Raw genomic sequence first — 25406 nt, 5'->3', positions numbered from 1 at the left:
AAGACAAGAAACTCCTGTGATTATTAATGTATTTGACTCACAAAGTGCCTGGCACACAGTAGGCACTCAATAAATAGGACCTGTGGTTACGGCAGGGTGGGGCCTGAGCAGAGGCAGGGTCCTGGAACCCAGGCACGCGCAGTGGCCACGCCCAACTGGAGAAGCTGCTCTTGCCCCGGGCCGCACCGCCCTGAACAGCCATTGGTGGTGCGTGGTGGGTGTCCCTTGTTCCTAGCTGGGTGAGCTGGGGGTGGGGGTCAGCAGGAGGGCCCTGGCCTGTCGCAGGCAGCGCGTGACTCCTAGGAGGGCTTAGCCGCTCATTAATCACCTAAGCGGGGCTCAGCATTCTTGAAATGCCGGCTGGGGCCAGGGAGGGGCCTGGGCGGGGGGCTCCCAGGGACCCCAGGGCTCTGGGGCTGGGAAGTGAGGACGGCTATTCTGACCGCTGAGCACCCACTAAGTGGCCAGCACTTCACACACCTCATCTCATTTCATACTCAAAACAGCCCCATGAAGCCCTAGCTGTACGTGTCCCCATTGCACGAATGAGGAGACTGAGGCTCAGAGAGTGCGTGTGACCTGCCCAAGATCACTCAGCAGGGAGTGGCTGAGCCAGGATTTGTTCCTGGACCTGTCTGAGCTCAACAGAAGAGGGCAGACCCCAGACTCAGGCTTCAGAGGCCTGTGGGAGGAGCCCTCCTGCCTCAGTGGGGCTGGCCAGCCTGGGTCAGCTGTGTAGGTGGGGCTGTCCTCCATTATCGGGGTTGACGCATCTCCCACGTCAGCCCCCTTATCACCCCGCCCTCTGGCTCCCCCCGCAAGGTGACCCTGGGAGGGGAAAGGCCGGCACCTCCCCCGTCCTCCCTCATGATGCCCAAGAGCCCTGGCTGCCTTTCCTCTAGGGGCCCCTCCCCTTGGTGGGGCCGGGGCCAGCGCAGAGGGCCCAGGAGAGGGCAGCAGGCAGAGGAGTGGAGCTCTGGCGGCCATCATTCCCTGCTGGGAGCCCGGGGCAAGCCCTTCCCTCTCTAGGCTTCTGCCTCCTCTGGAAAAAGGGGGCTAAGTTCCCCAGCCCGTGCCCCAGAGGGTGATGGGCATATCCAGTGAGGGTGCAGGGAGCTCTCCTGATCCTGATCCCCACTCCCCGCTGCAGCCAGGGCCTGGGTGCAGGAGGCTCCCACAGCCCTGTGGGCCCCCAGGATATACGGTCCCACTCAGCCAGGCCTCGTGCTCCTGCGTGCCTGGAGCTAGGCCATCTGGAACCGACCCCTGGAGGACAGGGCAGGACAGTGCCTGTTGGGTCCGAGCCATCCCATCGAGGGCAGTGGGCACCGATGGGGCTCTCAACTCAGTAAGCACCTCATTTGTGCCTCACAGCACCCCATAAGAGAGAGGGACAGTGACCCCATTTGACAGATGAGCGGAAAGGACTTGCTCCCTGTCACACAGCTAGAAAGGGGCGTGGCAGGATCGGCCTCTCTGTACCCAGATCCATGCCCTGGGCCCCTCTCCTCTGAGACTCAAGGGGGCCTTGTGCTGGGGCGGGGGTCATTATCAGCGCTTCCTGGAGGGGTGCCAGGCAGTGGAGGTGAGAGCTGGCCCCCACAGGGATACTTGGGTGGAGAGGAGCAGGGGCATCTGTTTTGGATGGCTAGCCTGGGCAGGGATGGAGGGCTGGTCCCAGATGCCCAGGGTCTGCAGGGAGCTGGGCCCCTTCCCTAGCCCACCTCTCCTGCCCTGCAGGCCACGACATCAACGGTGCCCTGGAGCCCTCCAACATAGACACCAGCATCCTGGAGGAGTACATCAGCAAGGAGGATGCCTCCGACCTGTAAGTGGCCCCCTTGCCTGCCCTGCACCTGCCCAGCCCCCAGCCCTTTGTCTCTCTTCTGTCACCAGGGAGGTCTGAGGGCCGGACCTGGGGTCTCCCGTGGTCCCACCTGTGGTCCCACCTCTGAAAGCTGCTCCTCGTCCTTTCCCAGCCACTGACTCCTCCGAAATCTCCAGAGTTCCCTGCGGGGAGGGGGCGGCTACTTCCCTGCTGGGGCCGGGGTCCTGGCTGGAGCTGAGCCGCTACCCTTCCCCGCAGCTGCTTCCCTGACATCTCTGCTCCAGCCAGCTCGGCCTCCTACTCTCACGGGCAGCCTGCGATGCCCGGCTCCAGCGGGGTTCACCACCTGAGCCCCCCTGGGGGTGGACCCTCCCCGGGACGCCATGGTCCCCTCCCACCCCCGAGCTACGGCCCCCCGCTGAACTGCAACAACAACAACGGCATGGGCGCTGCCCCCAAGCCCTTCCCGGGGGGCGCTGGGCCCCCCATCAAGGCCGAGCCCAAGGCTCCCTATGCCCCAGGGTGAGTGAGGGCAGGGAGTAGGGGGATACAGAGGCCTAGGTGCAGGCAGGGAGCAGGGCTGTGGCCATGGCCTGGGAGGTCCTGGACACTGGCCTGGCATGGGATGGGTTCGGTGACCGGCTGTGTGTGGGCAGGTGAGGGAAGGGAGGTTGGGTCCAGGCCGAGGGGGGGCTCCTGGGCTTTGTTCTGAGGCACTGGGCAGCCATGAAGCTTCTAAGCAGGGGAGTGATGAGGGCTGACGTAAGTGCTAGAAAAATCTCGGTGCTGTGTGGAGAGTGGACAGGAGGTGGCGGGACTGGAGGCTGTGACTGTTTACCTTCATGAGAACACCTGCATACCTGTGCACACATGCCGGGCCCACTCACTCACGCATCCAGCGGACGTGTACTATGGCCACAGGAGTTGGACCACGGCTCAGATGTGGCACCTTAGCTCCCCCCTACCAAAGCAAGCCTCATGGAGCCCAGAACCCAGGCCCTTCCCCCCATCTTTCTGAGGAGTCCACACCAGGGGTCTGACGCAGGGCTGAACCTTGGGACTGGCTTTGACCAAAGGTTCCAGGCAGCCACCCGCCCAGCCAGATGCCAGGGCAGCCCCCGGGGCACATGTTCACAGTGGGAGGCTGGGAGCGTGGGTCTGCAGGGGAGCTCAGGGCAAACATAGGGGCCCCTGTCTCTGGGTAGAAAAGCATTAAAACACTAGGTGCATGAACACTGTGTTCAGACAGCCTGGCTCCAACTTCAGCTTTCCCATGTACCAGCCATCTAACCCATGGCCTCAGCTTCCTGCGAAGTGAGCCCCCAAATGCTTACCCCTCAAGATTATCGTGGGAAGTAAGCAAGGGCACAGAGGAAGCCCTGGGTGCATGGTGGCCATGGACACATGGCCGGCCGTGCTTCCTGAGCTCCCTGGCTTCTGCGGGGAAGGGAGTGGAGGCCAGGCTTGGGGTGCCAGGGGTGAACCTTTGCTGCAGAAGGCAAACTGTTTGCTTGAGGCGGTGAGGCTGTTCCTAAACTACAGGCCCCTGGGGGCAGAGGGAGAAGAACTAACATTTGGTGAGCGCCTGCTGGTGCCCGCTGCTGTATCACGTGCCTATGGTTGTGTGAGCTCATCAGCCTTCCCAGGTATCCAGCTCCTGGGAGACCCCACAAGGAGCCCTGGCCACTGCTCCTGTCAGGATTTTAATGGCACACTGAGGCTCAGAGAGGGAAAGCGGCTTGTCCAGAGCCACACAGGGACTCTGTGGCCAGGGCCACTCTAGGGAGGGACCCAGGGCCAGGCCTGGGTCTAGGTGATAAACAAGAGAGACATGAGGCTGGGCGTGGTGGCGCACACCTGTAATCCCAGCACTTTGGAAGGCCAAGGTAGGCAGATTGCTTGAGCCCAGGAGTTCAAGACCAGCCTGCAACATGATGAAACCCCATCTCTACAAAAATTACAAAAATTATCTGGGTGTGGTGGCATGTGCCTGTAGTCCCAGTTACTCCTGAGGCTGAGGTGAGATAATAGTTTCAGCCAGCGAGGTAGAGGCTATAGTGAGCTGTGATCTCGCCTGCCACTGCTGGGGACAGAGTAAGACCCTGTCTCAAAAAAAAAAAAAAAAAGGCCGAGCACGGTGGCTCACGCCTATAATCCCAGCACTTTGGGAGACCGAGGCAGGCGGATCACCTGAGGTCAGGAGTTCGAGACCAGCCTCAACATGGAGAAACCCCACCTCTACTAAAAATACAAAATGATCCAGGTGTGGTGGTGCATGCCTGTAATCCCAGCTACTCGGGAGGCTAAGGCAGGAGAATTACTTGAACCTGGGAGGCGGAGGTTGCGGTGAGCCGAGATCACGATCCAGGTGTGGTGGTGCATGCCTGTAATCCCAGCTATGCAGGAGGCTGAGGCAGGAGAATTACTTGAACCTGGGAGGCGGAGGTTGCAGTGAGCCGAGATCGCGCCATTGCACTCTAGCCCGGGCAAAAAGAGAGAAAGTCCCTCTCAAAAAAAAAAAAGGCTGGGCACGGTGGCTCACGCATCCCAGCACTTTGGGAGGCTGAGGTGGGCAGATCACTTGAGGCCTGGAGTTCGAGACTGGCCTGGGCAACATGGCGAAACCCAGTCTGTGTTAAAAATACAAAAATTAGCCGGGTGTGGTGGTGCATGCCTGTAATCCCAGCTACTTGGGAGGCTGAGGCACAAGGATCGCTTGAACCCGGGAGGTGGAGGTTGCAGTGAGCAGTGATTGCGTCACTGAACTCCAGCCTGGGCACAGAGCAAGACTGTCTCAAAAAAAAAAAAAAAAAAAAAAAATACAGACACACGGCTCTGCAGTGGATCCTGAAGCCTAAGTGGGGAGAGGTATTCACCACTGCATCCCCAAGTAGAGTAATAATCAGATGCCAGAGGAACTTAACAGGAGAGACACAAGGTGCTGTGGACTTGGGGCATGGGACTGCAGGGACTGCAGGGTGTGAAAGCCCTTCACACATTACAGAAGGCCCGGGCATTGTCAGGGAAGTGCAGGATGGAGTGGCAGCGCAGGGTGCCTGAGGCTGTGGCGAGGAGTATGGGTTTGAGTCCCATCCATGTTTTTGTATCATTCACACAAAACCCGCAGAGTCTGTCTTCTTGAATAGTTGTATAGGTCTCTACACGAGGCCCCGAAGGTGGGTGGGTGGCTGGCACAGGGTGCAAGGGGACTCTGGAACCAGTCCTGGGGCTGTGTCCACAACAGGGCCATAGCCTCTGGCAGTTCCCTGGGCATGGGAATGGGGAGTTGCTCCAGATGTGGGGACCAGGGATGGCCAAAGAGCTGGATCCCATATGGCCACAGCCTCCCACTTGCTGGGTGAGCTCAGGGTTCACGCAGGACGTGTTGACCTCTTAGGTTGAGTTTGTTCTTTTTCCTGAACACTGATAAAGTGAAACCTGCAAGAAAAAAATAAACCCAGGCCTGGTGGTGCTGGCTCCCTTCCCAGTTCACACCTGCCTCTGGTGGGGCAGCCCCCCGCGACCTGCTGAATGCCCCAAGGCCCAGCCCCCTAGGGCCCTGCGTTTCCAGGAAGCTGTGGGGCTTCCGTGGGTGCAGGAAGAGAGAAGAAGGCCTGGCCCTCGGTCTGGGGCGGGAGTCTTTGAGTCCCTGTGCCATCATCAAGGACACTAGTAACTGCCCCCTAAGTGCCTTGTAGGTCTAAGGGGCAGCCCCCTACCCACAATTCGGCCCCAGGCCCTGCCAGGCACCCCTATGTGGGTGGTGCAGAGAAATGCCCCTAAGGGTGGATGTGAGGAAACCTGTGTCCCCAGCTTCTGGGGGGCTCTGGGACCCTACCATGCAGAGGAGCTGCCCAGCTGGAAGGCGGGGGCTCGGCTGCTCACCCCCCGGCCCCTTCCCCTGGCTCTCACAGCACACTGCCGGACTCTCCCCCAGACTCGGGCTCCGAGGCCTACTCCCCCCAGCAGGTGAATGGTGAGTCCAGCGGGCACCGCCCTCCTGCTCCAGGGTTCGGGCAAGTGGTTGGGGCGGCCTTATCAGGGAGGTAGGGGAGGAGGGAGGGGGCCAGCGGCTGCACAACGGGCTGAGATTATCGCTGGTCAAATACTCCCTGGCGCTTGGCTATTGTTTCCCCACGGGCGGGTGGGGAGCCTGGCCCTGCCTCTGAGCAAGTATCCCCGCGGTGATGCCACCCGCCTGGCTGCCTGCGCCATCATGGACGCACCCTTCAGCGGTAAGTGGGTGGCTGGGGAAGGCCGTGGCCGCGGGTGCAGCCTGGGCGCAGGCTTCCCAGGCCGGGCCCACCTCACCTTAGAGGGTGCTCAGGGGTGCCCCGGCCCCCAGGTGGTCAAGAGCAGAACCACCGCGGGAGCAGGCTCCCCGCAGTCCGGATTGGGGTCAAGAGTTCTGTTTATCTTACCAAAAACATCCCTGGAATGCCTCCTGGGGAACAAAGGGAGCTGGGGCCTCCCCACTCAGGCCGGGGGGCTGGCCCCTGAGAGCCCAGAAGAGGGGCTGCCTGCCGGAGGGAGGAGCACTGGGCAGGCTTGGGCTGGGGGTCTCCAGAGACTCCTTCCTGAGGCCCAGAGGAGGAGCAGGCCTCAGAGGAGATGGGGACGGAGGGGGACCTTTAGATTTGACTTGGATCCTCCTGGCCCAGCCTGGGGGCAGGAGGTGGCTAGGATGGGGTGAAGAGCTGCCCCTCCTTGGACAGGGTTGTGCCTCCCTGCTCAGGCCTCTAGTAGGTGGCTGACCAATGGCCCTCCCACCTAGGGTAGGTGGGGGGCAGTCCCCAGGCTTGGCTCAGGACGCAGTAGAAGCAGGAGACTCTGCCTTGGGGAGGACGGTGCGGTTGGTCTCAGATGTCCGCTCCCCCATCTCTCCTGCAGAACCCCATCTCCTGCGCACGATAACCCCTGAGACGTTGTGCCACGTGGGAGTGCCCTCCCGCCTGGAGCATCCGCCCCCACCTCCAGCCCACTTGCCAGGCCCCCCGCCACCCCCACCACCTCCACCTCATTACCCTGTGCTGCAGCGGGACCTGTACATGAAGGCCGAGCCCCCGGTCCCCCCCTACGCTGCCATGGGGCAGGGGCTGGTGCCCACTGATCTCCACCACACCCAGCAGTCCCAGATGCTGCACCAGCTCCTGCAGCAGCACGGAGCTGAGTAAGACGTGGGCGGCTGGCTCCCTGGGGTGGGAAGGTGGGGTGCAGGAACCAGGGTGGGCAGGGTGACGGGCAGGCCAGAGAGCGAGGCAGGGACCGGGATGTGCCCAGGGAGGGCAGAAGGCTCTGCAGGGCAGATGGGGGTCAACATATTTACACACGTTTGCCCAGCAATACCTTGAGGGGTTTGCTCACAACTACCTTATCTGGTGGGCACAGGTAGGTAAACTGAGGTTCTGATGGGGGAAACGTCCCGCCCAGATCATGAGCCAGGACTGGGCCCGGGGCTGTGCTCTTACCCACACCCCAGTGATTTTGCAGCTGTCTCATGGAACCCTCAGGTTTCCGAGGAGTCTTCTTCCTAGACCCAAGCCCAAGCCCCCACTCTGATTCAACCTGCATGATTGTCTTGTCTTCTGTTTTACACGGAGATTCCATGAAAGGTTTAGTTCAAAGGAAGGTTCTGCTGTCAAAGCATTTTGTAAACCAGAAGGGGAAGGAGTGCTGTGCAGTCCCCTTTAAATTCCCTGCCCCAGGAAGCTCCCCTTCCCTGGCTTTTGTCACCCAGGCCCTCTGTGGCTTGTTTCTGATCACGGGGCCTGCTCTCCGTAGAGCCCCTACTATAAAGGGTGACCTTGAGTGTGACACTGCAGGCAGGGACAAACTCATTCATTCCTCAAGCGATTGCTGTGATTCCGTGAGCCAGCCCAGTTGCTGGGCATGATGGAGACACCAAGTCAGGTGTGGCTCCTGTCCACAGTCTAGGGGAAGCAAAGAGTGATGGAAGCAGAAAATGACAGTACAGAGCAATGGGGAGTAGGAGGAGGCAAAGCCTGAGGGCTTCCTGCAGGAGGTGTCCTCTGGGCGGGGCATATCCTGGCCCAAACAGGCTAGAGAGGGGAGAGAGGTGGATACTACCCAGTGGGAGGGGCTCAGGGAAAGCCAGCCCCCATGGTGCACACTTCTGTCCCCCCAGGCTCCCCACACACCCCTCCAAGAAGAGGAAGCACTCCGAATCCCCCCCCAGCACCCTCAATGCCCAGATGCTGAATGGAATGATCAAACAGGAGCCCGGGACGGTGACAGCCCTGCCTCTGCACCCCACTCGAGCCCCATCCCCACCCTGGCCTCCCCAGGGTCCGCTCTCCCCAGGCCCTGGTTCTTTGCCTCTCAGCATTGCCCGTGTCCAGACACCACCTTGGCACCCGCCAGGTGCCCCCTCCCCAGGTACATGGCTGGCCAGCCCTTCAAGGTGGGGTGTGGGGCCCAATGTGCAGGGCCCACATGGGCGTTCCCTCCCTCCAGGCCTCCTGCAGGACAGTGACAGCCTCAGTGGCTCCTACCTGGACCCCAACTACCAGTCCATCAAGTGGCAGCCCCATCAGCAGAACAAGTGGGCGACCCTGTACGACGCTAACTACAAGGAGCTGTGAGTGCCTCGCGACAATGCCCACTCCTCCAGCCCACCCCATCTTGGGATGCCCCAGCCCAGGACCCCATCAAGGTCCTAGAGCAGGGCCTGGAAGCACTCATTTCACAGAAGAGCAAACAGGCTCAGGGAAGAGCCAGGACTGGCACTCAGGGCTCCTGACTCCTAGGCCAGCCCCAGGCCTCCCTGAGAAGGTGATGACTGCCAGGGAGGGGCAGCTGGGAACCAAGTCAGGGAGAAGTGGGCAGATGGGTGCTTTTTCCCGGCTCCTCCTTCCCCGCCTCCTCCCCCTGCATTCCAGGAAGGTAGCCGGAAGCTGAGCCCAAGCGGGACCCTCCCGGCAGCCCCTCCCTAGAGGGAGGGAGGAGGGGCTGGGGAGGATCAGGTCAGAGGCTGCCTGAGCATTCCTAGTGCCCCCTCAACACCAGATGGCTCCATCTTTCCAGGCCCCAGGCCGGGAGCCCTGTGGGGACTACTCCCGTGGCTCCCCCAGAAGGCCAGTGGGCCGGTGACAGGGTAGCGTGGATATGGCCAGGCCTGGGCCAGCAGATGAGAACAGCTGCATGGAGTTGGGTGCTGCAGGCTCTGGGGGAATTCTTAGCCAGCAGCCCCAGGGCTGGGGGCATCTGGCTGCTGGGTGGCTGGAGGGTCCCGTGAAGTCCTGCCAGGTGGGGCTGCAGTCGTATGGCACTCCAGCCTCTCTGGCATGGGGAGGAAGCCCCCTACTCTCACCCCCATACTCTGGGCCACCCTTGCCACCCAAGGCCCTAAGGCCAGGAAGCTTGGCAGCTGCAGCCCCAGAAGTGGCCCAGGCACTTCCTGGGTGCTTTGCTAGGTCAGGCAGGTGGGTGGAGCTCCGGGAGGGAAGAGGTGGTGAGCCCAGGCCTTTGACAACAATGGCCAGGCCCAGAGGCCTCTTCCCACAAGTTTGGAAGCATTCTCCCTGCCCAGCTTCTCCGGGTTGGCACTGGGCATTCCTGTGACCACTCTTGTGCCTGGGGACCTGAGTGAGGGTGCGCTAAGCCACAGGCCAACAGTTGCTGTTTTTTTTTGAGACGGGGTCTTGCTCTGTTGCCCAGGCTGGAGTGCAGTGGTGTGATCTCGGCTCATTGCAACCTCCGCCGCCTGGGCTCAAGAGATTTTCCTGCCTCAGCCTCCCGAGTAGCTGGGATTACAGACGGCTAATTTTTGTATTTTTACTAGAGGCGGGGTTTCACCATGTTGGCCAGGCTAGTCTCGAACTCTTGACCTCGTGATTTGCCTGTCTCGGCCTCCCAAAGTGCTGGGATTACAGGCGTGAGCCCGAGCCTGGCCCAGTTGCTCTTTTTACTGTCAACTAGAGGTGTCCCAAAGGGGCCAAACGTGGGACACTAAACCCAACAACAGATGGGCAAACTGAGGCTGAGTCTGAGGGAGAGTCCAGGAGTGCCCCGTCCCTCCCCGGGCAGATGGAGGGAGTAGGAATGAGGAGGGAGTGCGAATGAGGGTGTCTGGGGACTTGAGCAAGCCGGTGGGCAGGGGCTGGGTCTGCAGCAGAGCAGGCGCCTGGTTCCACCGTTTCCAGGGCAACTAGCTGTCAGGCTCTGTGAGGCTCTGCAGACACAGTCCCTCTTGGGTGAGTGAGGGGGCTTCAGGCAGCCTTCTGGGAAGGAGCCAAGTGTGGAGAGGGCAGTCAAGCCCTCCCTGGCTCAGGAGTTCCCTCCCATCTGGTGGGCCTCAGGGTCTGGCCCTGCTTCCCCCATCACCAGGACAGGGCGGTGGCCTGAGGCATGGGGTAGAGGAGATAATGTTGTCTAAGGAGTTTGCAACCCTGTACTAGAATCCTTTCAGGGACTCAGTTTCCATTTCTCAGGAGTGGGGGCAGCTGCAATGGTGGTTTGAGGATGCAGGGGTGTGGGGTGGGAAACGGTTTTGCAACCTAGCAGGTGGGAGGAACCGATGTTCCAGGCCTGGCTCTGGGGCTTCAGGGGAGTGCCCTTACCCGTCCCCAGGCCCATGCTCACCTACCGTGTGGACGCGGACAAGGGCTTCAACTTTTCGGTGGGCGATGATGCCTTTGTGTGCCAGAAGAAGAACCACTTCCAGGTGACGGTGTACATCGGCATGCTGGGCGAGCCCAAGTTCGTCAAGACGCCTGAGGGCCTCAAGCCCCTCGACTGCTTCTATCTGAAGCTGCATGGAGTGAAGGCAAGTTTGGGGCTCGGCAAGGAAGGGAGGGCAGGAGGGCCCTTTGGGGGGCACTGAAAGACCCCAGAAAAAGCAAGGGTTGGCTGGGTGCTGTGGCTCACGCCTGTAATCCCAGCACTTTGGGAGGCGGGTAGATCACTTGAGGTCAGGAGTTCAAGACCAGCCTGGCCAACATGGTGAAACCCTATCTCTGCTAAAAATACAAAAATTAGCTGGGCGTGGTGGTGCGGGCCTGTAATCTCAGCTACTCGGGAGGCTGAGGCAGGCAGGAAAATCGTTTGAACCCGGGAGGCGGAGGTTGTAGGGTGCTGAGATCGTGCCACTGCACTCCAGCCTGGCAACAGAGTGAGACTTCATCTCAAAAAAAAAAAAAAAAAAAAAGGCAAGCATGTGTGCGAATGTGTGTGTGTGTTTGTGTGTGTAAACCAGATCCTGCCCTGCCACTGCCACCCCGCCCTCCCTCCTTTTCTCCCTGTGCCTGCCCCTCAGCCTGCCTCCCTCTCGCCCTGCGCCTGCCTCTTAAACATTGGGTTCCTGAGCCTGCCTCCCTCTTGTTGGGCTCCTCAACCTGCATTCCTGCCTCCCTGCCTCCCTTTCGCCCTGTGCCTGCCCCTTAAACGTTAGGCTTCTCAGCCTGCTTCCCTCTCGTTGGGCTCCCTAGCCTGCCTCCCTGCCTCTCTGCCTCCCTGCCTCCCTCTCACCCCGTTTCCTGCTCCAGCCTGTGATTCCCAAGTCTGCAACCCCAGTCAAGACCCATCTCCCGAGCCCTGTACCAGGTGCCTCAGCTCCAGGTCCCAAACTAAACTCCCTGCACACTTGCCTCCCACCCTGGGCTCCCCTCTCAGGGAATGGGGTGCAGGGCCTTAGTTACCTGAGCCACAAATCTGGGTCAGGGCCCTCTTTCCCCTCTCATCATGCATCTGGCCCTGCTATTGCCCTGGAAGATCCCTGTACCTGGTCCGGTCCTTGCCTCTTTCCTGTCCATCCCCTGGTCTGGGTTACCTCCATTCCTTGTCAGAATGTCCATGGCAGCTGGGACCCCCAACTCCTGGCCCACTTGAGACTCAGGGGGCCACAGCACTCCCTATCCTTCCAAGGCCCCCAGTGTCTTCCCATCAAAGCCCCGGCTTCCAAGCTGCACCACGGGGGCCTTGGGGGCCCTGCTCTCCAATCCAGCTCTGCCACGTGTGGTACCCCAAACCTCTCGTGCCCATCACAGCCCCTGCCCTCCACCCTGCAGCTCCCTTTGCCTTGGATGCCCTTCCCAACACACATCCCTCCTCTCCGGGCAGACTCCATGCTAGTCCTTTCCCCAGGGCCCCTCCCCTGAGGCCTATTGGGAGGCACCACAGCACAACCCCAGTAGTGGCTGATTTTGAGTCTATGAGCTCCCTGGGAACATGGCTGGGTCTGTCGACTTCGGTGTCATAAGTGAGCCAGGCATGGCACCTTGGCATGGCTCTGCCAGTGCACATGGAGGAGTAGAGGAGACGTGGGTATGGAGAGGATCTGGGGAGTGAGTGGGCCTGGGTGCAAGTGGATGGGCTTGGAGGCTGCTGTGAGGTGTGTGGGTATGGACGTGAGGGAGGGTGGGGCTGTGAGTGTGTGTGTGTGTGCACACATGCAGAGGTGGGGGGAGTGTGTGGGTGTGGAATGGGGGTGTGGGTGTTTGGGGAGTGACTGTGCATGCGCAGCTGTGCAGAAGTTTGGGGAGTGTTATGCTGTGAGGGGGTGAGGAGGGTGTGGGTGTGAAGTAAGGTGTGAGGGGGTGTGACCATGCAGAAGGCATCTGAGCTTGTGGGAAACACGGCTGAGGGCTGGGTGCTGCCCTGTTTCCTGGTGAGCTCTAGCTGGGCCAGGCCTGGCTGAGAGGGGGCAGCAGGGCAGGACCACCTGGGTAGCCCCATCCTGAGGTGCCACTGGCTTCACTCCCCACAGCTGGAGGCCCTGAACCAGTCCATTAACATCGAGCAGTCCCAGTCAGACCGGAGCAAGCGGCCCTTCAACCCGGTCACGTGAGTGTTTGACCCTGTTGGGGGTGGTACCTAGAAGGACCCACACTAAAGCTGGTTTGGGAATGGAGGGGCCAGGGAGGCACCCAGGGTGTACGCCTTGCCTACGTTGCTGGCCTGGGTGCCCCTGAGCGGCGTGGCTCTTGCAGCCTCCCTCCATGCCCCCTGAGCACCCTGCCTCTCCTCTGCAGGGTCAATCTGCCCCCTGAGCAGGTCACGAAGGTGACTGTGGGGCGGCTGCACTTCAGCGAGACCACCGCTAACAACATGCGTAAGAAGGGCAAGCCCAACCCTGACCAGAGGTGAGCAGGTGGGAGCCTGCCCCGAGCCCTCCATTTCTGAGGCAGGAAGACACCGCCCTGTGTGGCACGCCAGGCACACAGCCCTACAGGCTGAGCCATTTCACAGATGAGAGACCTGAGATATAGAGCCCTTCATTGACTTAAGGGTGGGAAGAGCAGAAGCCTGGCTTCTGTGTTGAGAAACAGCCCTGGCTTCTTGCTGTGGGCCCTGGGGAATTTCTGCCCCCTGGTGGAGGCTCGGGTTCCTCCTCTGTAGGATGGGTGAGATGAACATGCATCTGGCCAGGGAAAGGGTAGGCCAGCCCTGGGGAGGGGGCAGGCCCTGAGTACTTCTGAGACCCCTGTGTGTCCCAGGTACTTCATGCTGGTCGTGGCCCTCCAGGCCCACGCACAGAACCAGAACTACACGCTGGCTGCCCAGATCTCAGAGCGCATCATCGTGCGGGTGAGGGCCACCTTCTCCCAGGGCGTAGACAGCCCTCCCTAGGGCTGGGAGAAACAGCAAGCAGAAGTACCCGGGTCCTGAGAGTCAAGAGTGGGCATGCTCATCCTGCTAGGCACTGGCTGTGTGGCCTTGGGCAAGGCTCCCACCCTCTCTGGGCTGCAGGGTCTCCACAGTAAAGCAGGGAGGTGGACAAAGACCTGGTAGCTTCTGGGATCCCACAAGTGAGAAAAAGTTGTCACAATGGGAGGGATAGTTCAAGTTGGGCTTGGTGCAGTGAGAAGCCCTGGCTGGAAGGGGAGGGGCTGCTGTGGAGTTTCCCCTGCTCCCAGGGCCCTGCAGGTCCCCTCCCTATCCCCCAGGACTGATCCAGCCCCAACTCGCGGTAGGCCTCCAACCCAGGCCAGTTCGAGAGCGACAGCGATGTGTTGTGGCAGCGGGCACAGGTGCCCGACACCGTCTTCCACCACGGCCGCGTGGGCATCAACACTGACCGGCCGGACGAGGCGCTGGTTGTGCACGGGAATGTCAAGGTCATGGGCTCGCTTATGCACCCCTCCGACCTGCGCGCCAAGGAACACGTGCAGGAGGTGGGGACGGGGCTGTGGGGGCCGGGCGGGGCTAGAGGCTGGGGCGGGTCGCGGGGGCGGGGCTGCTGGGGAGGGGGCGTGACCACGCGGAAAGGCGGGGCTGCCGGGGAAGGAAGGGAGGGAGGCTGGCCTCCAATCCCGATCTAACGACTCCAGTAGTAGGATCTCCTCTCCACACTGCAGCCTCCAGGTTGCCGCCCTCCTGGGCTCCGGGGCCTGCTCCGGGACCGCCGCAGGAGGGGAGGGGTTCATTCCCGGGCCTGGCTCCCCGCAGGTGGACACCACCGAGCAATTGAAGAGGATCTCGCGCATGCGGCTGGTGCACTACAGATACAAGCCCGAGTTCGCCGCCAGCGCGGGCATCGAGGCCACTGCGCCAGAGACAGGTAGGGACCGGGCTGGCGCGGACTGGGGTGCGGGAACCCAGAAACCACGGGTCTCAGTGACCTCGCCCCGTCACCTGGAAATCCTACTCCCAGAAACCCCTCCTCTTGACTCCTGGAACTGCGCCCCTGGGAATCATGCCTTCTAGAAGTCCCGCCCCTCAGACCTTGGAAAATCGCACCTCTCCAGGTCCCCGGAACCTCGCCCCATTTGTCAGTGGAAATCCGAGAATCGCGGCCCAGGGACCCTCGTCCTTCGCTAGATGAATCCTACCTTTAACCTGCCGGAATACTACCCACTCCCCCTGGGATCCTTACCCCCAGGAATCCGCCCCACACCAGCCCGGGAACCTTACACCTGAGCCCTGGAATTGCAATTCTGTGAACACTTGTTCGGGGATCCCCCTGCTCCAGGGCTCCTTGGAATCCAAATCTCTGGGTTCCAGAACTTTACCCTCTCCAATCCTGCCCTTTCCCACCCCCCCACCCATCTTTGGCTTGTCCCCCACCTCCAGGTGTCATCGCTCAGGAGGTGAAGGAGATCTTGCCTGAGGCTGTGAAAGACACTGGAGACATGGTCTTTGCCAATGGGAAAACCATAGAGAACTTCCTGGTGGTGAACAAGGTCTGTGGGTGAGGCAATGGGAAGGGGCCCAGAGGCAAGGGGGGAGCCAGCTGGGGGACACTCATCACCTCCATAGATACTGGGGGGGGCACTGCAGGAGCAACCTCAGCTCTCATGCTGCTTCCAGAGTGCCCTCTGCACCCCACAGGGAAGGGGTGAGTGTTCAAGGAGATGAGTGGGTAGGGATTTGGCCCCTGAAGCCTGTGTGATCAAGGGCAAGAGAAACCCTGGGGAGGGCCATGGCCTTCCACCCCCAGTAAAATGAGGGCAGTAATAGAACTGCAGACATCCTCGTATGGTTACCTCCACGCTGAAATACGTGATTTCTTGTGAGGATGACTTTTGTCACCTGTCCTGAGTCTGGGCGCCAAGGAGGCATGTAATGGGTCTCCACCCCAGTTGAATAGTGAAATGCTGACATCTGAGACAGCAGTCATCAGAGGGGGCAGATCCCGGGGCTGCAGCCTTCAGGCTTAGGGGAGGAGAGCTCTGGCAGGGAGTGGGGAGGGCCATTCAGGCAGGTGGGACAGCCCAGGTGAAGGTGCAGAGGTGGGGGTGTTGCTTGGAGACAGGCACAGGAGCTGTGGGTGCTGAGGCTGGACTGGAGGGGCCCGCCCAGGTAGGGAGGCTTTGAGGGCCTCCCGGTGGCCAAGGACAGTGGCCGCCCCTCCTGCCCCCGGAGGTCTGGCAGTCTGGGGCTCCCAGGCCTGACTGGGCCCTCTGTGTTGGCCTATGGCCCATGGCAGGAGCGCATCTTCATGGAGAACGTGGGGGCTGTGAAGGAGTTGTGCAAGCTGACGGACAACCTGGAGACGCGCATTGATGAGCTGGAGCGCTGGAGCCACAAGCTGGCCAAGCTGCGGCGGCTCGACAGCCTCAAATCCACCGGCAGCTCAGGCGCCTTCAGGTAGGGGTGCGGGGTGGGGGAAGGTGAGACCCTTCTTCCCGGGGACACCCCTGATCCTGGCCCTCTTGCTGCAGTCATGCAGGGAGCCAGTTCAGCCGGGCAGGCAGTGTCCCCCACAAGAAGAGGCCCCCCAAGGTGGCCAGCAAGGTAAGGGTGAGCAGGCATGGCAGGTGGGTTGGATGGGGAGTTCCCCACCCCTTGTTGCCTCCCATTCCAGGCTGCAGTTCTCCAGCCTCATGGCCTCCGGTGCTTCCCTCTCCTTGTGACTCTGTAGCCCTCCTAGTCCCCAGTTTCTCTTTCTTCTCCCTTTGCCCCCTGGGGGAATGGGGCACCCCCTTAACCACCACCCCCCGCCCGACCTCCAGCAGAGCCCACTGCGGGCAGCCTCAGCCTGGCCCTCTTTGCATTTGCACTTTTCCTCTTGGTCCTCAGTCATCATCCGTGGTTCCGGACCAGGCCTGCATCAGCCAGCGCTTCCTGCAGGGAACCATCATTGCCCTGGTGGTGGTCATGGCCTTCAGGTGACTTGTCCCCTGGGCTCTCAGGGTGGTTGACTAGGGGAGTGGAGCTACCCAGTGGAGTCAGCTGCCCATGGGCTCAGGCCTAGGGGAAGAGGAGGACGTAGCTTGGGAGATCAGGCAGCTGAGGTCTCAGTGAGGTGGGCCTTTCTGCCTCCTCCCCTCTGGGGTGACCCATTTTGCAGGCATCACCTGGGAGCCCAGCTTCAGGAGCAAGGACCACAGCCTTGTCCTGGAGAGAGGGCACTGGCTGGTGGCTCCAGCTCTAACAGTCACCCTTTTCCGTGGCTCCAGCGTGGTGTCCATGTCCACACTGTATGTGCTGAGCCTGCGCACAGAGGAGGACCTGGTAGACACTGACGGGTAGGTTCCTGGATGCCATGCCAAGCCTCCAGGCCAGGTGGGGCTTCGGTGGGCAGGCCCAGGTCAGAGAGCCATGAGACTGTCTTCTCTAAAGGAGTTCATCCTTAGCCTCTCAGCCTGCTGGGGTGCTGTGGGGGTCCAGGGAGGGCCTCCTTGGAGGGTGGGCAGCCTTTGCCAGTCCCTGCTGACGCCAATGTTTGTGTCTGGCCTGTTTAGTGCCCCTGCAGGTAGCTGGGCCTGCCAGTCAGGGCTGTCTGAGGGGCTGGGGTTGGAACATGGGGTAGGCAGAAGGAGGGCCAGGGCAGGGCCTTGGGCTCTGTGAGCCCACTGTCACCCCCAGCTCCTGGGGCCACCTCTGACTGTGTCTTCTCTTCTCTCTTCCCCTTTGCCTGTCTCACCCTTTGCCTCTTTGCTGCCCCTTAGCTCTTTTGCCGTGTCCACTTCCTGTCTCCTGGCCCTGCTCCGGCCCCAGCCCCCTGGGGGGAGTGAGGCCTTGTGCCCATGGTACGTGCTGACCGGCACCCCTCTCCTCTGGCTCCTGCTGCCCCTCTTCCTGCCTCCCTCCCCTCCCTCTCTGCCTTCTCCTGCCCTCCTGCCTCTCCAGGACTGCCAGGCCCTCTCCCCTCAGGCTCTCCCAGCCCCTCTGAGCTCAGCTCATCCTTCCCCAGCAGGTCCAGCCAGAGCTTTGGGACCACGCAGCTCCGACAGTCCCCCATAACCACTGGGCTACCAGGCATACAGCCCACTTTGCTGCTGGGTGCGTGTCTGGGCAGGTCTGGGGTGGGACGGGGAGGTTGCTATGTTCTCTCTTGGGGGCTCCTCCGGCTCACACAGCCTCTGGCCTCCTCAGTGACCACCAGCCTCACCAGCTCGGCCCCAGGTTCTGCCATCCGCACCCTGGACCTATGTTCCAGCCACCCCTGCCCTGTCGTCTGCTGTTCCTCACCCACCACCAACCCTACCACTGGTCCTAGTCTTGGCCCCAGCTTTAACCCTGGCCATGTTCTCAGCCCAAGTCCCAGCCCCAGCACCAACCGTTCAGGTAAGGCTTTCTCTGGGCTGGAGCTTGGGGCGAGGGCTACCTGAGTAGAGAGAAAGGCCCAAATACTCATTGGTGGGAGGGTCTCCTGGAGCCCAGAAAGGGGCTCTGGACAATGACTGGGAAGTTCCCCTGAGAGGACCAAGAGACACATGGGGTTCACTCAGTCTTATGGGGCCCTAGAGACAGCTGGACAGGAAGCAGCCAGCTCCCTGCTTCTCAGCCTGTCCCTGGTTCTATCCACAGGCCCCAGCCAGATGGCCCTTCTGCCAGTCACCAACATCAGAGCCAAGTCCTGGGGTCTTTCAGTCAATGGCATTGGCCACTCCAAGCATCACAAGAGCCTGGAGCCTCTGGCCAGCCCTGCAGTCCCCTTCCCTGGGGGGCTGGGCAAAGCCAAGAACAGTCCCAGCCTTGGTTTCCATGGCCGGGCCCGCCGAGGGGCCCCCCAGTCCAGCGTGGGCCCTGCTCAGCCCACCTGGGGCCAGGGCCAGTCAGGTACTTGCTGCACCCCTGATAATACCCAGCCCAGCCTGGCAAGGCTCACTGGCTAGGGCCCACCTCAGCCCAGTCAGGTGACTGTCTGGGTTCAGACTTGTCAGTCAATAGATATTTGCTGAGCATAGAGTAAGGGTCAGGAATCAGGCCCGCAGCCTTACATAAATCATCTCATTTAGTCCTCACAGCACTCCTGCAAGAAAGGAATTGTTGTTCCTATTGTTCAGCTGAAGAAATGGGATGGAGACTAAGGTGAAGTGACCTGCCCAGGGTTATACAGCCCCTCTGAGGCGGGGCTTATATTTGATTCCGAGCCTGATGCCTCCTTCACCATGCTAGCACCAGGAGGGTGCTATACCGGGTCTCGCCTATTATTTCCCAAACTCATATCTTTGGTTTTAACAAAGCTACAGAACCTTTTATTCAGTTTTCAAACTGGGTTCCTCTGAGGCACCCTGGGGGCTGCCCTGGGGGTTGAAGGGGAGGGTGGGAGGCTTCCTGGCTTCAACCAGGCAGCTCTGCTCTCACTAACTTTCATTTGATGGGCTTTGTGGCTTCAAGAAAAAGAAACCCTGGAACATAATGTGGCTTACAGAGATGGAAATTCAAAGTGATGGGGGAACCCCATGGGGGAGATGTTTACCAGGTACCCATTTACTGAGCTGCCTGCCACTCTGTGGCCGGCTCTGTACAGGGGACTGGGGGTGATGAAGACGGATACGCTCCTGTCCCCAAAGACCTCACAGAGATGAAAACACAGCAGTGTGATGAGGCTCTGAGGGGACATGCCGGTAGCTTTGGGACTGGGGAGGACACTTAATCTGGACACAGGTGGGGAGGATCAGGGAAAACTTCTCTGGAGTTGGTGACATTTGAGCTGACTCTTTAAAGGATCTTTGGAATTTGCCCAGAAGGGATGTGGGAAGGGCACCTTCCATCTCATCTGTATCTGATACCTGTCCTGGCCACACAGGGTGTCCTGGATCCTTTTGGGGTCCTTGGGTCCCTGGGTCATGCCTCAGAGCTGAAAACATACCAGGTCCAGCAAATGTTGAGTGGCCCCAGCTTCCCCCTTCCTGGGTGGATAGTCAGGCAGCAGCAAGACTGTACGTGAACTAGATGAGCAAGAAGGCCTGTCTCCCCATCTGGCTTGTCACACTTCAGTCCCACCCTACCCAGCCAGCCAGCCTGCAGTGGGTCTGTTCAGAGAGGCTGCGAGGAGCAGGGTGCTGCCTTGGGGCGGGGGGAGCCTGATTTGTGTGATGCTGTCACAACCGCCGATTTCAAGCTACCAGTGTAACTGATGTTTCTGAACCCAGAATTGGGAGAGATGCCCACAGTCAGGAACGGAGGCCTTGAGCGGGCTCCTGCATACCTGGGAAGGGATGTGAAGACCCATCCCTCCTTCTAGGTGTTCCAGTTCTTTTGAGGAGGCAGATGTCAGGTTCATGGGAACTGGGTAGTCCTAGGGCTGCTGAGGGAACAGTGTAGTGTGATTCTGGCCATTGTGGAGGTCTGGAAAAAAATAACTTGGAACTTATTCATACTAAGGTGTGAGTGACTGATCCAAGTCTGGCAAGGAAAGACTTGCCTGCTTCTCACTTGTGTCCTGCCTTGTCACCTTACTCCTGCCCCAACAGCCTCTCTCCTTGCAGAGCCAGTGCCCTCCCTGACCTCCATCCAGGTGCTGGAGAATTCGATGCCCATCACCTCCCAGTACTGTGCTCCAGGGGATGCCTGCAGGTGGGCTGGGCTCCCTCCCTTCACCCAGGGAGGTCCCTTCAGGTGACATGAGCCCAGGTGGTACAGATTGCCCAGAACTTGCCCCCTCAGTGAGAAGCCTCTCCCATAAGGCAGGGCAGCCCCTTTCCAGGCCTCTGCAGGGCTCCAGTACAGATTGGGGGCTGAGGAGTCCACGGGTGGGGGGTGGTGGCAGGGTGCCCTCAGGCTAAGGTGCCAGTTTTGCCCCTGCAGGCCTGGGAACTTCACCTACCACATCCCTGTCAGCAGCGGCACCCCACTGCACCTCAGCCTGACTCTGCAGATGAAGTGAGTGCCAGCACGGGGAAGCGGGAGGCAGGAGGGGAGCCAGGGAGAATCTCCTGCAGAGCCTCAGAACAGCCAAGTCTGAGGATAGCTGGAGAGTTTCTGGTATTTCCTACATGGTGGGATGAGTGCTGACTTCATTGCCTGCTTCGTGGTTAATTGGCTAAATGACCTGATCTCATGGCCTGAGGACCACGTGGGATGGTCGATGGGAAAGGTTTTGTTCGAGGGCCCTGGTTATTATGTGGTGTTTCAGGCTGGGTGGAGATTCAGAGGCAGGCTGGCTGGAAGGGGGCTGAGGTTGAGGGACTCCAAAACCTCATTTCTCTGCTATCTGGGCCTGTCTCCAGTTCCTCCTCCCCCGTGTCTGTGATGCTGTGCAGCCTGAGGTCAAAGGAGGAGCCGTGTGAGGAAGGGAGCCTTCCACAGAGTCTCCACACCCACCAGGACACCCAGGTAGGTGGGACTGGGAAGCTGTGGGCTGGCCAGGCCCGAGCTGCTTCTCTCCTGGCACAACTGGGCCCCCAAATGGGCAAGGAGCAGGAGCTGGGAGTTACAGAGTGAAGCCATCTCCACAAGGGACACTCTGGGGCCTGGGCCTCTGTGTCCCAGGGAGGGGCACGCGTGCCCGTGTTTGTTCCTTTCACTCTGCTGAGCATCTCCTGGCCCTGCCATGCTGGAGACCTGGGGAAGAAAGCAGATCACAGGGGCTAATGTGGAAGAGTGCAATGATGGAAACAGGTGGGTGTCTGGAAGCCCATGGCGGGGAGGGCTGTGGCTCACTGGAGGTGTCTGCAGAAGCAGGAAGGAGCTGACCTCATGCTCAGGTTGGGGAAGTGGCACAGCTAGATGTGCAGCATTACAGGACCCCTCAGGCTCCATGTTTGGCCACCTCTTCTGGGAGAACTGGATGGCCAGCTCCTCCCTGGCCAAGTAACCGGAAGTTATAGCTGTCCCTGGGGCCGATGGACCCCCAGTTTCTCCTTGGGCCTAAGAGGCCACGGGAGAAGACTCTCAGGCCAAATTAAGGGAAGTAGTGATTTTTTGTTCTCGCCCATTCATGTGTTTACTCAGAAAATATTGACTGGGGCCCCATCTGTCCCAGGCCCTGTGCTGGGTGGGCCCAGCTGCAGGGGAGAGAGGTGGAACAGACACAGGGTTTGATTTCTAAGAACGTACTCTATAGTGAGGGAGAAAAGACGTACAGGAAGCTCCTGCAACAGAGGAGGGGGTGCTTCTCGGGGAGGCTCGAGCCCTGTGGCCCTGCAGAAGAGCCAGTGTCTGAGAGAGACAGAGAGCCCAGCTAGACATGCAGCAGACATGGTGCTTGGGCCTGAAACCACATCACAGACGCACAGCCAAAGCCTCAGGTAGATGGGCAGGCTGCATGCCACCCTGAGGGAGACAGCCAGACAGACCTGGGTTTGAATCCCAGCTGTGTGATTTTGCCACACTGTGATTTTTAGGCAAGTGGCTCAGTTTCCTCATCCAGAAGATGGGGCTAGTAGCAGCACTGTGTCATTGGATTGTCCTGAGGATGGGGCTAATGAAATACTTTGATGTGCCCAGAGCATAGCGGGTGAGGGAACCCAGCACAACAGGACTGGCAAGGAGGCAGGGGCCAGGCAGAGGTGGCCGTGGACCTGCCAGTCCCAGGCACAGTCTGCATGGAGTAGCTGCCATTGCTCCTTCTGCCAAAGCAGAACATGCTCCTTCCCATTTCTTCAAAGTTCTCTGCTTTTTTCCTTCATAAAACTCCCCACAGACCCCAGAACTGTGACGGCTGTGGTGAGAGATGCTGGTTGGGATAAGGGCAGCCGTCTGTCCTGACCCGTCTCTCTTCTCTCCAGGGCACCTCTCACCAGTGGCCAATAACCATCCTGTCCTTCCGCGAATTCACCTACCACTTCCGGGTGGCACTGCTGGTGAGCAGGGGCATCCCACCTACCCCGGAGGTCTGGGTACCCATCTGCGACGTGGGGCTTGAGGAATGGGGGATTTGCACAGTATGTGGTAGCACTGGGGGCACAGTGTTAAGCAACGTCAGCAGGGAGTGCCGTCTGTCTCACACCCCCAGAGCTGCCTCACCTTCCCACTGCCCTTCCACCCAGGGTCAGGCCAACTGCAGTTCGGAGGCTCTCGTCCAGCCAGCCACAGACTACTACTTCCACTTCTACCGCCTGTGTAACTGAGCTGCCCTCCTGAGGCAGCACCGCACCAGGGACTGGGGTGCCCAGGCACCCCCCAATACTGGATGCAATGGTGTTACACTGGAGCCTGCTGTAGGCCAGCTCTGCTGTTCACTGGCCCTACCCAAGACTGGTGAAACTGGAAGTCTTCACACTGGAGTTACTGTTCCAGCTGGTCGCCCCTCACAGCACAGAGGGAACCTGAGAGCCGGAGACTTCCTGGGCCTTCCTGCCTGCCACCCCCTAGGGGCCAGGACAGGACCAGTTTACCTCTTTCCAGATATGGTGGTTGGAGGGCTGGTTCAGGTACCCTGGAGGGAAGGGGAAGCCTGTGGCCCTGATTTGTTCAGAGCCCACTCTCCCTGCCTCCCCTTTTGAGACTGGGGCCAACCCTCTTGGAGAGAGGACCTGCCCACCTTTGAGATCAGCAGGGGACTTGGATCCAGCCCTAAGAGACTTGGGTGGACTCCCATGAGTCAATGGAGGGCAGACGGCTCTCCCCCTTAAAGCTGTTCCCTGGGGGATGGCTTGGTAGTGGACTTTCTGGGGTTTGCCTGTTACGCCAGACTCGGATTTCTAAGCTTTAAGTGTGGCCCAGGAGGTTTCTTCTCCCTGGGAGAGCTTGGCTCCCAAGAAGTCCCAGGGCAGCCAAGGCCAGCCCTGGATGGGTTGGAGAAACTGACTTTGTGCCTTAAGTCTACTCAGTGCCTGATGAAGCCACCCTCAGCCCTTCACAGGCCTGAACCAGTAGGGGCCAGTGGGCCAGGTAAGCCCTAGAGCCTTGAACCAGGAATATCGGGGAAGAGGAAATTCCCTTTTGAGCACCCAGATGGTGTTGCAGCTTCATTGCCTGCGTTCCTGGGAGCGTCCAGAGCTCACAGTGATCAGTGACCACATCATTCTCTCTGAGCAGAGGAGCAGGAATCCCTCAAGCAGCAGCCTGGTCTTGGCTGGTGGGCAAATGCAAATAGCTTTTGCTGTTATTAATGAAGTAATTACTAAATGCACTTAAACCAGGGCAGGAAGGAGTGGAAGGATGGAGCTAGAAAGCTCCGAGTGGGCCAGAGCAGGGGTGTGACACTTGCAAAGACAGGGCTCTGACTCTGATCCCTCCCAGGGAGCCTCAGACACCCATCCCACTCCCAACCACCAAGACCCTGGGTTAGGGAAGAAGTTGTATCTTAAGTGCCAACTTCAAGTTTCTTAGTGGTGCCTGGTACATTCTGAGGCTACACCCAGGCTCATGGAAGGAGTGTGGTATTCATTTAGCCATGTCTGCCATGGGTCCAGAAATGGGAAAGGGAATTGCCGTCCTTGCCCTGTGGTATGCTGCCACCTCTTTGGGAAGCAGGCCTTGCCCCTGTACCACCACTCATTCTCAGCTTTGAATGGGAGGCCTTTCTATAGTGGAGCCGAGTCCTTGAAGCCTATGAACTGCAGGCCCCCTTTTGCCACTGATCTCAAAGCACTTGTCCTCAGGATAGGGAACAGCAGGGGGAATGCAGGAATAGCAGGGATAGCTTCCTCCCAGCCCCCTCCCCAATTTGGTTCCGCTGACATAGGAATTTTATGATTCCCATACCATGCAGGGGCTGAGCCTTCTTTAGGATGACTTTGTTCTCCCTCCCACTAGGGGAATCCTCCCTATGCCTTAAAACTGCCGAGCCCCACTCCATGTAATAGGATTCCTGGGCTTCCTCAACGGGACTGCGGCCCCTCAGTCCTTAACTGGAAAGTGACTGTCCACTGCCCCCTGGAGCCCATCTGGACACAGCACAGTCCCAAACCTGTTAGCAGCTGGCTCTGTTTCCATGCCTGGGGAGGGGTTCCTCAGTGCAGGAGTTGGGGCCAGGCTGGGGCTCCGAGCTGCTTGAGGGGGTCAACCTTGGACCAAAGTTGCCTTAAGCCTGTGGTAAAAGGGCTTCAGGGAAGGTCAGTGGGCCACCTGCTAGAAGCTGCCAGCTGCCCGGCTGGCAATGGTGTGTCTTGGCCCCAACCCTGCCCTGGGGTCCAGCAGGTCATCCCTCCCTTCTCCTCTCTCCTTTGGTGTTTGTTCCTGTAGCCACTGGGCTAATCTCCCCCTAGCTTCAAGCTGTACATAGGGCCTCCCAGTGCAAATCCTCCTGCCCATTCTGTGCCCCCTTAGAAGCCTGCGTGTGCATAGAGCGCCCCCTACCTTCCAGTTAACTCCCAGTTCTCCCTGAGCTTGGTATTTATCGTGTGCCAACTCTGACTCTGAGGTGGGCAGTGAGGGAAGCAGCCCCGGGCCTGCTTGCTTCCTGTCCCCGAAATGTTCTTTTCTTCTGAAGTAAATATACATATATAAATAAATGTATAAATACTGCTTTGTATCTGAGCTTGCCTCTTTGTCTCTTCTTGGGATTGGTCTGGTGGGAGAGGAGTCACCTATGAGGCGAGGGCCAACTGGAATTCAAAGTTCTTCCTGAGAAGCCTGGAATCTCTGAGCTCCTGAGCCAGAGGGCCAAATGGATGCTTCATACCCCTTATCCTCTTAGCTTCATACTGGAGTTAGGAGTGGATTCAGCAGCCCCTCCCGTGGCCACACCTTCCCCTCCCGCACACCCGCTGCTGCCCACCTGTGTTAAAAGTAGCCACCGAGGGGAAAAGCCTTCTTAGGGGGACAAGCCGAGCCTGGTGAGGATGCCCCAGCACAGAGAAGGGTAGCTATGTTTATGGCAGGGACTGGCCTAGGGCAGAAAGGACTGATGCGGGTTCCTAGAGAAGTCTGTCCTAGAAACAACAGAAAAGGGTAGGCCCAGACCCTTCCTATCCTCAAGTGAGCCTTAAATTCCAATGACAAAACACCCGTGCCACACAAATCTCATCCCCCTGAAGTAGATCAGCAGCAGGAACTGCGA

At 59.7% G+C, this 25406-nt stretch overlaps 1 protein-coding gene across 9 annotated transcripts in view; it reads left to right on the top strand.

Moving 5' to 3' along the window:
* Nucleotides 1–24883, top strand: part of LOC105469418 (myelin regulatory factor) — a 36650-nt gene extending 11767 nt beyond the window's left edge. Inside the window, exons 2-27 of one of the 9 annotated variants that reach the window (XM_011720404.2) lie at nt 1741–1828; nt 2087–2350; nt 5743–5804; nt 6719–6998; nt 7974–8224; nt 8303–8426; nt 10418–10613; nt 12552–12628; nt 12817–12927; nt 13282–13372; nt 13759–13959; nt 14234–14345; nt 14858–14967; nt 15714–15874; nt 15949–16021; nt 16307–16395; nt 16687–16755; nt 17179–17259; nt 17427–17512; nt 17606–17797; nt 18041–18292; nt 19933–20035; nt 20267–20341; nt 20689–20794; nt 22189–22263; nt 22450–24883. In XM_011720404.2, coding sequence (XP_011718706.2) covers nt 1741–1828; nt 2087–2350; nt 5743–5804; nt 6719–6998; nt 7974–8224; nt 8303–8426; nt 10418–10613; nt 12552–12628; nt 12817–12927; nt 13282–13372; nt 13759–13959; nt 14234–14345; nt 14858–14967; nt 15714–15874; nt 15949–16021; nt 16307–16395; nt 16687–16755; nt 17179–17259; nt 17427–17512; nt 17606–17797; nt 18041–18292; nt 19933–20035; nt 20267–20341; nt 20689–20794; nt 22189–22263; nt 22450–22530 — 3410 coding nt within the window. In that variant the 3' untranslated portion in view covers nt 22531–24883. Of the gene's footprint in view, nt 1–1740; nt 1829–2086; nt 2351–5742; nt 5805–5959; nt 6064–6718; nt 6999–7973; nt 8225–8302; nt 8427–10417; nt 10614–12551; nt 12629–12816; nt 12928–13281; nt 13373–13758; nt 13960–14233; nt 14346–14857; nt 14968–15713; nt 15875–15948; nt 16022–16306; nt 16396–16686; nt 16756–17178; nt 17260–17423; nt 17513–17605; nt 17798–18040; nt 18293–19932; nt 20036–20266; nt 20342–20688; nt 20795–22188; nt 22264–22449 lie in introns of those variants that run through there. The other 8 variants (XM_011720405.2, XM_011720403.2, XM_011720407.2 and 5 more) reach the window with 8 other exon arrangements.
* Nucleotides 24884–25406: the final 523 nt, after the last annotated feature.

This window comes from Macaca nemestrina, chromosome 12 (assembly GCF_043159975.1).
Source record: "Macaca nemestrina isolate mMacNem1 chromosome 12, mMacNem.hap1, whole genome shotgun sequence".
In the NCBI taxonomy this organism is placed as follows: Eukaryota; Metazoa; Chordata; class Mammalia; order Primates; family Cercopithecidae; genus Macaca; species Macaca nemestrina.
The sequence above is the reverse complement of the archived record's forward strand: the minus strand, read 5'-3'. Positions and strand labels throughout refer to the sequence as shown.